Source organism: Strongylocentrotus purpuratus, unplaced genomic scaffold (genome assembly GCF_000002235.5).
Source record: "Strongylocentrotus purpuratus isolate Spur 01 unplaced genomic scaffold, Spur_5.0 spur5_scaffold_10, whole genome shotgun sequence".
NCBI classification, from domain to species: domain Eukaryota; kingdom Metazoa; phylum Echinodermata; class Echinoidea; order Camarodonta; family Strongylocentrotidae; genus Strongylocentrotus; species Strongylocentrotus purpuratus.
This window is the reverse complement of record NW_022145595.1, coordinates 13,196,435-13,208,619: the sequence shown is the minus strand read 5'-3', so window position 1 is coordinate 13,208,619 and position 12,185 is coordinate 13,196,435. Positions and strand designations below refer to the sequence as shown.

The following is a 12,185-nucleotide window of genomic DNA, read 5'->3' as shown; positions in this document are numbered from 1 at the left end:
CATGCTGACCACAAGATTCCATTCTCTCTCTCAGGGCACTATGAACTTTGGATACATTGTACATCACAACCAACTCGGTCTCCATAAGATAGACCTCGTCCGTATGGAACGCGTTGCTCTCATTGACCTCACCGCATACAACTGTCACCCGGAAGCACTTAACTTTGTCGCCATCGGCGGAAGTGTCGTTATCAACTGTGCCGGAAGTGAAACAGTCCCAGCCAAGCAATTGGTCCTGGATTACTTGACAGATAGTGTCATCAAGGTAAGATACATTCTTGGTAATATGACAGTCTTCTTATGCCATGTGGGTCACAAGGAACGCAACACCTAAGATCTGCGATTCCAATCGGATATTATTGACACAAAGTCATTCATTTGGTTTGTTATAGACATTGAGTGAGGACTTTTTCCGAATAAAAAAGCAACAAGATCATCAATTTAGGAAAAAATGTTTGCTTTACAGCTATTTTGTGAGGCAATGTCGTTTACAAATTTGCTACTTTTGTAACCCTGGTCATTTTTTGTGCAGAGAGAATTTTGCGCATGCAGGCCTTCCTATGCAATCAACTGTGTTGGCGTAATGTAACAAAGGCCAATGACAATTATGTCAATAACGTCGTTCAAATTGGAAATCTCAGGCGTTGCCTTCTTGTTTGGCACTCCTGTGTTGTTTATTTTCAATGCCCACATTTTGCACATAATCTTTAAGCAACGGTTTTAGATAAACGTTAACAGTTTGTTGCAAATGGTATATTTCATAAACTATTTGGAAACTTACATTTCATTCATCATGTAGGATTTGGGAATCTAACTTTGACCAATAGCTATGGTTTTGTTCTTGAAAGGGACTGTGTCAGATCACCATGATATTTATATATTTCCTAAGAAACATAATAACATACAAAGTATTTTATACCCCCAACGATGAATTATAGTCTACCGAGATGAGCTAAGGAGTATTATTGTACACTACTTACTTATACGATTCAACTTATCACCTTCCTCATCAACTGACTTATAAAGGGATTCATAAAACTAAAAAAACGACTAATAAGTGTTGTTACATACGTTCATTAATTCTTCTCATGCGTAGACTTCTTTCGTACACTAATCTGTACCTTCAGCAGGACTGTAATCCACATTTGCTGTTATCCACCTATGTGTAGTAATGGGTACATGATAGGAATTGATTAATTGAGTGCATTTAGCGCTTTAGGGCAGCTGGGCCAAAGCCAGGTTAATAACACTACTTTGTAGGCGCCTTGAGCACCCCATGGGATAGATACGTGCGCAGTATAAATGTAGTTATTATCATTATTATTGTTGTTACCATATCTTAAATATCAATGTTCTTCTTTGATTAGGTCAACGAGGGTATCCGAGGTCGTCCGTACGTCTCACCAGACGGCCGGTACATCATCAGCGTCGATGCCAACCACCAGTACGTCCATGTCCAGAAGGTCCTCTCCGAGTCTGGCAAGATCAAGACGGCATTCGAAGTCAAGACCAATCTCCGAATCAGCGACGTCGGCTTCTTCCCGAGCAAGACCTCCCACACCTACGACGTCTTCGCCACATCACGTGACCAACCCGACGTCCTGTTCATTGATCTCGAAAGCGGGTTCGTGAAGACCATCACCGGTGTCCAAACCCCGATCGACGACGAGGACTGGCCATGGGACAGTCGCAATCGTAGGATCGTCAACAGCGGCTTCTTCGATCCTTACCTTGTCACACCCGCAGCTAACCATGAAATCGTCATCAATGGCCTACTACGAAAGGTTCATTGCGACATCGAGGATATTGCCGTAGCTAACGTCATTGTCTGGATTGGAAAATGTTAGACATCGGTTTAGAAAAGTAATCATAAAATTTCTCTCGTTAAAAAAAAATGAGAGACTTTGTGTTACCCTTCCAGGGTAGGCTCATAATATTCGCGACTATTTTCTATTTCTGTTATCTGGATTCTATGCATTTTAAGAGATGTAGATGGATTATGTTCGTATGTATACATTTGGTTTGCTCGTTATTATGTGCAATGTATTATAGTTAGTGGAAGAGCATATTTTTTTTGTTGCAAATGATATCTAGTACTTACCGTTATGGTTTAGCAGAGAATGATTACAATGCGGCATGCAAATTATTGATTATTATGTAAATAATTAAAGTTTTATTTTAGATGTAGATTTTGAAGGAAATTGAATTTTATGTTGTACTATAGTGAGAAGGAGGATGATATAATAATATTTTTTGCTTGGACTCTTACACGACTAAGTACTGCTCTTAAAGAGGCTGTTTACACTGCGAAAAATATCACGATTTTGTGCGCGCCACGGTCCGTTTTTTGGTGGTGTAAACAGCCCTGTACGTTGAAAGAAAATACAATGACTACTCTCTAATGAGTATGAAATCATATAGTTGTAAGTAATGTTTGAAGCATAATGTTTATTTTACTCTATATGTTTGGTTTTGTGATATATGATTATATTTGTATATGATTTACTTGGATTATATCGATAAGAATAGTATTATTAACCCCGCGGGTAATGGTTTAAGAATATGTAAATAACTGTAAATCTAGTGAAGTTCAACTAAGTCAAAATTTAATATGTAGGGCTTTATAGAATGCCCTTACAGATACGTTTTTAGATAGAAAATTAGATAGATGAAAACTGGTATAATTGCCATGTCACATAACGCGAACATTATGAGTAGTATTTTGTTCGTTTTTTTATATTCTATTTTTTTTTCTCACTCTGCAGAACTCCAGCTTGTAAATAATTAAGGTATAAAATATCATTTGGACACTCTGTACTTCCTCAAAACCATATTTGCGGCGATGCAAAATGTTTAGTATAGGGTCCATTTATTTCTAGACCACTGTATATTATTGAGCACTTTCTTATCAATGATCGAGTAATATACTTTATGTTCGTCGTTCATATTCGATTGTAAACATATATATATCACTTATTCAGTGTATACTTAATAACTACGTGCTTCGTTCGTTAAATGATAACGATTATAAGAAATCATTAATGTCTAATGTGGCAAAAGTGTATGTAAGTATATGTATACACAAGTCATAATCCCTTAGTTTGTTTCTGGTATATGGTACATGATGTTCAAAATGTGTCAATAGAATCACAATCGGTTGCTTGTGAAATGCGCTCGTTTATCGTATATCTAAACAATACCTAACCACAAGCATGGCAAATACACAAGTATTTCTGAGTATTAAATGGATGCATTGCATGAAACTTTCAATGTCATATTCTGCGCAGTAAATTCATAATATATAGAGAAAAAATATTATTGTAGCGTATCACAAATTAATTCCTATAACAACCAACTTTGCCTTTGAGTATTCAAGGTACTATTTGACATGGGAAGGCATTCGCGAATTCCGGGCCCCTTTATAATTATTAAAAAATTATTTATAATGATAACTACAATAATAACATGTCTAGTGTAGTTTAATCTCATCAGTAATACTGTTCTCAATGCATGAGGGCTCTGCAATCATATTATTACCCTTGCTTTAGCTGAACTACCATGATGAGGCGCTCAAGCATTCAATGAATTTATTCCTATCGTGTACCCATTTATTAAACCTGGATGGAGAGTGGCAAACGTAGATTAATATCTTTCCAAAGGACATTAATGCCGCAGCGGGACTCGAACAATGTTTGTCTCACATTTAAGATCATGAGCACCAACAAGAGCAAAAAGAAAAAGAAAATATTTCAACAAAATTGATCCAAAAAATGATACAGCAGATATATTTGATACAAAATGTGTCTGAGCGTTTGCAGAACTGGCGTTTTTACAAAGGCGTGAACGATAAACAAACAAACTTTTCCATGCGTCATACAATGTACATTTGAATTTATTTCCACAAAAAATGAAATTAATTAAAGTGTACAAAATGATATATGTACAATCAAAATAAGTGAAGGGATAACAAAAGTATAAACAAATTATATAGTTTATCCCCTTGAATGTCATCAACTTCATGAAATGGTTAGCAACCTGTTAAAAGTTTACACATTGTTTTGTGAAGCAAACTGAATTGATTCAAGCAAAATTATGCCCTCTTTCGTATTTGCTCTAAATGTTCAATAGTACCTTCAAAATTCAACTCTACATTCACCAAAGAAACCCGTGTAGCTTCATGCACTTGTCGTATAATTACAAATAATATACATACAAAATACATAGGAGTTGTACTTTGCCTGTGTCAGTACAAAAGTACAGTAAAATGTATCTTTAGAAGCTGCGGTTATCAACTTTCTAATATTCTTACGATTAAATAAATTGCAACAGGAGACCATTTATCGGGTAAGTTCCTTCAAAGTAGTTTTCTTTTATCATGTACAAGTGTTTTGTGATATGTTTTGCTATTAAGTATTTTGTAGTTAGAGAAGATATAGATTTAGTTTAGACAATAAGACAATAAGTAGCAAGGATTACAAAGAATGGTCTTAGAGTATAGCTCGGTCATATTGAACGTAATGAAGGTAGGCAGGATTGTAATATTAGAGTTTACTTTATAGGTGAAATAATTATATTCTAGAAATAGTATTTAAGTCCATCTTATGAATTATTTGGTTTTGATTTCAACCGTGTGAAAATTTGTGTATTAGCCAAGGATTTTATACAACGAATCTCTCTCTTAATAATTTTTTTGTTCCGGTAGTCACGTGAGAGAATTAAAAATATAGAAACATCTGAAAAAGATTAACATTATCACTTGAGATTTTTTTTCTTCAAAGTGATTATATCTTTTGTCACGATTTAGAATTTCGTTAACGGGAAAAGTTGAGATTGGTTAGGTTACTTTAAAATGGAGACCAAGTTCGAGGGTTGGTGAATCTTTTCAGCATAATTGTATTCGTGAATCGTCTTATCATTAAATGAAAATGAAAATGGTAGACGAATAAAGAACTAGCATTTATTGTATTCATGTGTTTTGTAGAATAGTCAAGTCCTATACTCAGTTTTTATTGGTTGGTTTATAGTCCATGTTATAACATGTATAACCAGGAAAAAAGGTAGAATGATGTGACTAACAGTTTCAGTTATTGTCTCGTTTTTTGTATATTTGATGTCGGATACTGATTTTAGAATGATTGACCAGGGAATATACAGGCTTGGAGAAAAACAAAGACTAAGACACGAGTGACTATGTACCGACAAATGTTTGACCATTGTTTCATTTGTTGCTTTTCTTCTCATGGTTTATTTCGTGAAGGCATTGTCTGGAAATGACCTACAATTCCATGTTCATGAGATCAATATTTGTGCGTAACTTGTCTTTATTTCGTAGAGTCACGATTAACTTGCAGATGGAGATATTTTACATTCTTTAAAAAACAAAAGAAGAGGATATGGTGTTTCACGCGACCAAATTAATAATTTGCCCTTGCAAAACTAATAGCGATGTGATAGTTTTCTCTTGACCATAATCACGTGAGATATCTAATTGAAAGATTAATCCATCTAGGTTGGAACGAAGGTGTATGTGTACTTAAATTGAGGGATGAAAAAGGGAATAGTCGGTGTAGAGTTATGACATGTAACTACGAGGAGATAACGCGTTGAAGCAAGAAGGGCGTTTACTCATTTTAACACGGAGTAAATCCCTTCAGGATCCGAACAGATGTCTTATACATGAAGAATGATTAGAAATTCGAAACATTTTTCAAACAACAATTTTAGGACTGAAGGCGTACTAAGTTTACATGACTTATGGTATAGAATGTTTAAGTTTTTGTTTTTAATTTTTAAAGTTACATCAAGTTATTCATGATGTTTGATATGTAGATGGGACGTAAAAGGGTGTGGTCAAAGTCGTAAAGTAAGATTCTTTGTTCTTTAAGAAAAGAAGATAATGTGCATGTTGATATCTATATACATAGATAAAAGGATAAATTCTAATCCAGCATACCATTCAGTTGAATATACTGAAAGCATGTCACGCATCCGAAATTCAAAAATATACTGCAGGTTTTTCATCTTATCTATTATGAAATGTTGCATGTTGGGATTTTTTTTTCGTTTTCATCTTTCATGTCTATTTGATACTAAGCGTCTCATGATTTATGTTATTGAAAACAATAATCGGTAAAATTAAAATGCTTTTGTGATAAAGTGATTAATAAAAGAATGTGTCTAAAAAGAGCTCGTTGTGTACGTTTTTGCATATGCTTCTCCCCAGTCCCTCTCTTTTAACGTGTGTGTGTGTGTGTGTGTGTGTGTCTCTCTCTCTCTGTATACACATCTCCCTAATTACTCCCTCCTAAATACCGTATAATTGGAAGACGAGAAATATGATAAACATTCCTAGGAACACAAAGGCATAGTTAGTCGATTGTTCTTGAAAATAGAAATGAAAGTTCAGAACTTTTCCAGATGTTATTTCAGTGAAAATATAAGTTCCTTCAATCTGTTAATTAATGATTCGGAGTACACACTACATGTCATTGATAAAATTCAAGTTAATTTGTATTCTTACTCCTCCATATAATCAACATGATAAGCAATGATCAGTGCTTAAAGGTAAAGACCAGTTATGGTCATGCGATTGCATTGTGAAAGAAACGTTGTGGAATCGATCAGAAAAGGTTGATCATCTAGCATCTAGCATCTGCAAGGTTCTGGAATCATCAAAATGATAAGAAATTTGGCCCATTCTTCGTAAAGTTACAAGCACTATACACAGAAAGATGTGTATGGGACTACCCTATATCTCTCACAGACCATGAGAGAAACAAATTTACCAAATATATGAATTAGTAGGCGGTTTCCCGGCAAATTTGTTATCATCATGTATTAGTCAAAACATATTCTCTCACATGATTGGGAATAAGAGCTTCCATTTCATTTTTTGAAATTGGGGCGTTTCCAATACTGGTCTTTACCTTTAAACAATAAATCCATAGCCAAAATGTAGAATGTGAAACAAAGAGATGAGGAAATAGATTGCTCAAATGATCTCCTATTGTTCATAACCATGTCAATATTCTGATTTCCTCAGATGCGTAAATGTCAATGGGAAATGGCTGCTCATTTGATATGAAATAACGACAGGATGTTATCATATTTCTCGTACAGTTGACATTATATCAAATCCTTTTTACACGAAGATACTATAATAATAGCTGAGAACCAACTTAGAAAAAGGTGATCTTTTTGAGGAAATTTAAGACAGGATAATGTGCTTTTCCTGTTGACCTATACAACCATTTGTAGTCATTGATTAATAAACATTGTACAATTCTAATTCTAAAAAGCAAGCTGACCGTCTGCAGCAAAATATAACAATTTGTTTATGCTTTTATGAGCTTGTGTTAGTACATATTCAAGATCGATATATTATCATCCGACAGCGGTGTACCTTTCCTTTTTTAGAGGTGATATATTAAAGTCATGGCAAACGGCTCAATCTTGTACCCATTACTCGTCGCTTGTCTCCTTGTCAGCTCGTCCTTCCAATCTTTATATCGACACGATGGAGATTCGGCGATGACATCCTTAAGACTGGACATGGATCAATCTTTCCATGGATGCGATCAGAACCTTGAACAGAAAAAAGCTTCTTGCAGCAATAAAGGTCTGGGATTGGTTCCCACGGGTCTATCTGGGGATACCGAGGTGCTTGACCTGTCTCATAACAATATCACAAAACTCTTGAACTCCTCGTTTGAATTATATCCTCTAATCAACTCCTTGGACATTTCTCACAACGATGTAAGAGCGATAGAATCCGCCGCTTTTTACCCCCTTAAGGGCTTACTGTACCTGTCTCTTTCCTTCAACTGGGGTCTTGTGCTTCCAGCAACAGGCGTCTTTATGATGTCTACACAGCTTTCCATTCTCGATTTATCGGCATCAAACTTGAAATCGCTCCCCAATGACATTCTAAAATGGAGTCTACATCTAGATACTGCACGTCTGTTCTACAACCAGCTCTCCTTCATCAATGTAAGTTCTTGTGGCAAGGCCGACACTGTAAACATGACTGGTAATCGACTACAACACCTAACGGCTGAAAATTTCACCTTCGAGTGCCACACTGATACTCTAAATATTAGGGAAAACCCCATCCAATCAGTAGACCCTGATGTGATCGCATCACTACGTGTTCGCTATTTGGTGCTAGGTGGCTACCCTTTAAGTGACGAGGTGTTGGCGAACATCATCCTCGGAATCTCAAAATCAGACATCGAACGGCTTACAATCGTGGAAGGATCTGTTGGTGCGTTTCCTAAGGGTTTATTTGAGCCTCTTCGCAATTCGTCTCTCTCTTTTCTGGAATTCTACAGCAACGACCTAAATGGTCTTCATTCTTTAGTTTTCTCAAATTTGACAAAACTCAAACAATTCAGTTTCAGTTATAACGTTCGCCCTATACACGAAATTCGCCCAGACTTTTTCGACGGCATGAAGGGATTAAAGGTCCTTACAATCAAATACAACCAAGTAAAACAAATGAATCCTCACAATCAGAATTGGACAGTGGATTTATCGGAGTTTGACTTATCCGGTAATCTATTTACAAAAATATCTCCATCTGTATTTCGCGGTTTAGGAAACTTAACTGTCTTAGACATGAGCTGGAACAAATATCTGTCTGTCTTTAAGCTGACGGCCTTTTCGGGACTTGACCACATTCAAACTATTGTTTTGTCCGGAAGTCGTATAACTGTCCTGGAATTGAACGCCCCAATATTAAAGTCACTTTCCCTAAACTCTCTTCGTTCAGACTTGCTTCCTTTGCGAAAAGGAAAATCGTTTCAACAATACAGTCCCTTGTTAATTTAGACATGAAAGACTCTCGGCTTTTCCTGATGAACATATGGAATGCAACATCAAACGCATCTCTTTTCGATGGATTATTAGATCTTATTTATTTGGACTTAAGTAGTAACCCTTTCCTGTGTTTTACGAATGATTTACCGCCAGGGATATTCGGGCAACTCTCTGTTTTACAAGAGCTAAATCTAGACTATTGCAAAATTGGATATCTACATCCTCTTGTCTTCTCTGGGTTGGAATCGCTTCAGAAGTTGAGTTTGAAAGGAAATAACATCCAGCATATTCATGATGATGTTTTGTCGGGGTTGGGTCAAATAAAAAGTATCGACTTTAAAGGAAACGATATCGCGTACTTGGAGGAGCTAATGTTCTCAAGTAACTGGAATCTCACAAATCTGTCCTTGGCCAACAACAGAATAACGCGCGTTTATCAAAGCACTTTTAAGCCAATCTTTTCCTCCATTTCATCACTTGATCTATCAATGAACCCAATTGAATGTAACTGTGAACTAAAGTGGCTCATTGATTGGTTAAATGGACCTATACGCTTGAAAAATGAGGACAAAACTATCTGTTCGTTAGCATCCCTGGAGCCTCTTCGTAAGAAATCCCTGATGGATTTTGATCCAAATGAACTCTGTAAGATAAACAATAGTCTTTATTCTCTGATTCCCCTCATCTCCATTGGCTTGGTTGTTATCAGCGTGCTGTTGTATCACTACCGATGGCAGTTGAGGTACAAGCTTTTTCTCCTGAAACTGGTCGCATTTGCGTATAAAGAGATGCGAGACGCTCGAGATCACAATGACTACGAGTTTGACGTGAACATCATTTTCTACGACGATGACGAAGAATGGATTCGCGAACAGCTTCGACCGGCTCTCGAAGAACGGCTTCCACAATTGCAGAGGAACGTCGTTGGTGACGAAGACCTTGTGTTGGGTATGCATTACTTAGATTCCGTCGATTACGTGGTAAGTCATAGTTACAAGACCATCGTCGTGCTTAGCAGAGCTGCTGTGCTCGACCACTGGTTCATACTCAAGTTCCGGACGGCCATGGACCACGTGAGCGACACTCTTACTGAATTCGTAGTTGTGGTCTTCCTCGAAGACATCCCAGATGATGAAATGCCGTTCTTGGCGAGGTTGTATCTCAGTGATGGCAGGCCCTATATTCACTGGACTGAGAACGTGAGAGGACAAGAATATTTCTGGGAAGAATTGACCAAAAATCTGACCATAAATATAAGGACGAATGACTTGATCCCAAACGAGTAGCATAACAGTCATGTACAAATCTAGAAATACGTGGGATAGTTTTTAGTAACGAAACTGGTAAAAGTATAGTAGTAGTAGTAGTAGTAGCAGTAGTAGTAGCAGCAGCAGTATTATTATTATTATTATTAGTAGTAGTAGTAGTAGTAGTAGTAGTATAGTAGTAGTAGTAGTAGTAGTAGAAGTAGTAGTGATAGTACACACAGAGAAATAAAATAAGTAAGCAAAACAGGGGAGTAAAACAAAATTGAAAAATAGGGCGCCCCTCACTACACCTTTTAGGGAGTAAAACACGGAAATATGCAAGGGTGTATATTTGAGGGATGTAATGTTACACCCTATTTTAGTCAGACGAGCTCTGGTTGATCAGTGCATATGCGCATGCGATACAGCAATGGCGCATCGTGTCAATATAGGTACTGCCTTATGAAGAAAAATTAGCATAATTCACATATTTTAGTCATGTTAGAGGAAAATTATCATGTTTCATTTGGGCATATTATTTGTGTGAAAGTTATCCGATCAAGAATAAGGGGTTGTACCGAAGGTTATATTTGATAATTTAATGAAATTAGCAGAAGTGTTGTTTTACTAACTAGTACATAATTGTCTTCTTATACGTGTAAGTAAAGGGAAGATATTCGGTAAGGTAGGATTGTGCGTTTAGATAATTCTATTACATTTGATCCAATACGTCCAGCCATAGGTTAGTTCTTACAGTCTGCACTTGTGTTGAGTTCACACTAATTGTTGTTTAGGTAAGCATTAAAGCCTTTTAACATATAACTCGACATTCTGGTCTGATTTCTTTAGAGCAGTGAAACGTAGACAAAAGGGTGAGAATCAGTGACTGTAGGTGATTACGAAGCATGGATGATTACTCGAGGGATGATCACTTGGTTGATGCTGTGCATAAAAAGGGTGTAGATTTACTCCCCACGATCATAAAGGGTATAAAATTCAACCCCACGGGTGTAAATTTGAACCCATTTTTCATGAAATTGGAACCAAAAGGTGTTAAATGAGCACCATTGGGTGCAAATTTCACTCCTTAAAGGGAGTACAATCATAACCTTGGGGTGCAAATTTACACCTTCTTATGAAACAAAAATTATTTACTCCCTACATTTGGGATTAAATTTACTCCCTGGGGTGTTACTTATGTGACAAGCAGTTACTCCCTATTTGGAGTCAATTTACACCTACTTTTCTCTGTGTGTAGTAGTAGTAGTATAATCGCGCTACTATACTGTCATCAGAATTGTCTTCTTAATATTCTCATTCACTATCATCAGTATCATTATCAGGCTACAGATGCAGTTAACACAAAGCCTTGCTCTTCATCGTAGTATTAATTGTTGTAATTTATTACATTGATCATTATCTGCAATCTACCGTAAAAATCAATCATACAATCAGTTGCTAAGCTTTGTTTTACAGGGCTGTATCAGGAATAGACTTACCTTTGTAAATGTTAATCAATGCTTCAAACAGCCAAATGAAAGCAAAATACCATCTATTCAAGTAGAAGATTATTTGTAGAGGAAGGGAGATCGATAATGGCTGAGAGGGTATACGCAGTTAAGGATATCATCATCATCAGCAGCAGCAGCATCATCATGTGCTCACATTCAGACGGTTGTGCTTGTTCTGAACGAGTGTGCTATAACAGGAACCCATGTCTTCTCACTGACTTTGACAACCCACAACTGGTGTCATATTTAAACAATAATAAGTTTTAAATAGCTATGTTTGTTGGTTGATATCTATGAAACAAAATTGTTTAGAGTCCATTTTGCCTATGCTGTGAGATCAGATGTATCCTTTCCCTTATGGCACTTCTCCAAACCTTACGGTCTTCAGCATCTGTCTGGGTGGGGTCAAATGCTCTTATATCAAATACGCTAATGTCTTTTTCCAGGTTTTGCGAGGTCTACCACATGGTTTTGAGCCAGCATTCTGGTAGTTAGCTGCTCTCTTAAGCCAATGGCTTTTCTCTCTCCTATCAACATGACCGTACCATCTTACTCTCCCCATCCTTATCTCCTGCGAGATTGAGTATTTGACTGGATATACAAAGGCCAT

The 12,185-nt window shown here is 36.7% G+C and overlaps 2 protein-coding genes across 2 annotated transcripts in view; both read left to right on the top strand.

Annotated features, from left to right (window-relative positions):
- The window catches only part of LOC764440 (follistatin-related protein 5), a 62,002-nt gene extending 55,818 nt beyond the window's left edge, over positions 1-6,184 (top strand). Inside the window, exons 12-13 of the mRNA XM_030980115.1 lie at positions 35-265; positions 1,368-6,184. Of these exons, the coding sequence (XP_030835975.1) occupies positions 35-265; positions 1,368-1,847 (711 nt within the window). The 3' untranslated portion in view covers positions 1,848-6,184. The remainder of the gene's footprint in view (positions 1-34; positions 266-1,367) is intronic.
- Positions 6,185-7,434: 1,250 nt separating this feature from the next.
- Positions 7,435-10,166, top strand: LOC115921855 (toll-like receptor 3). Its single transcript, XM_030980114.1, has 2 exons — positions 7,435-8,263; positions 8,971-10,166. The coding sequence occupies exons 1-2, from the start codon at positions 7,435-7,437 to the stop codon at positions 10,101-10,103; spliced, it is 1,962 nt and encodes a 653-aa protein (XP_030835974.1). The 3' UTR covers positions 10,104-10,166.
- The last annotated feature ends 2,019 nt before the right edge of the window (positions 10,167-12,185 follow it).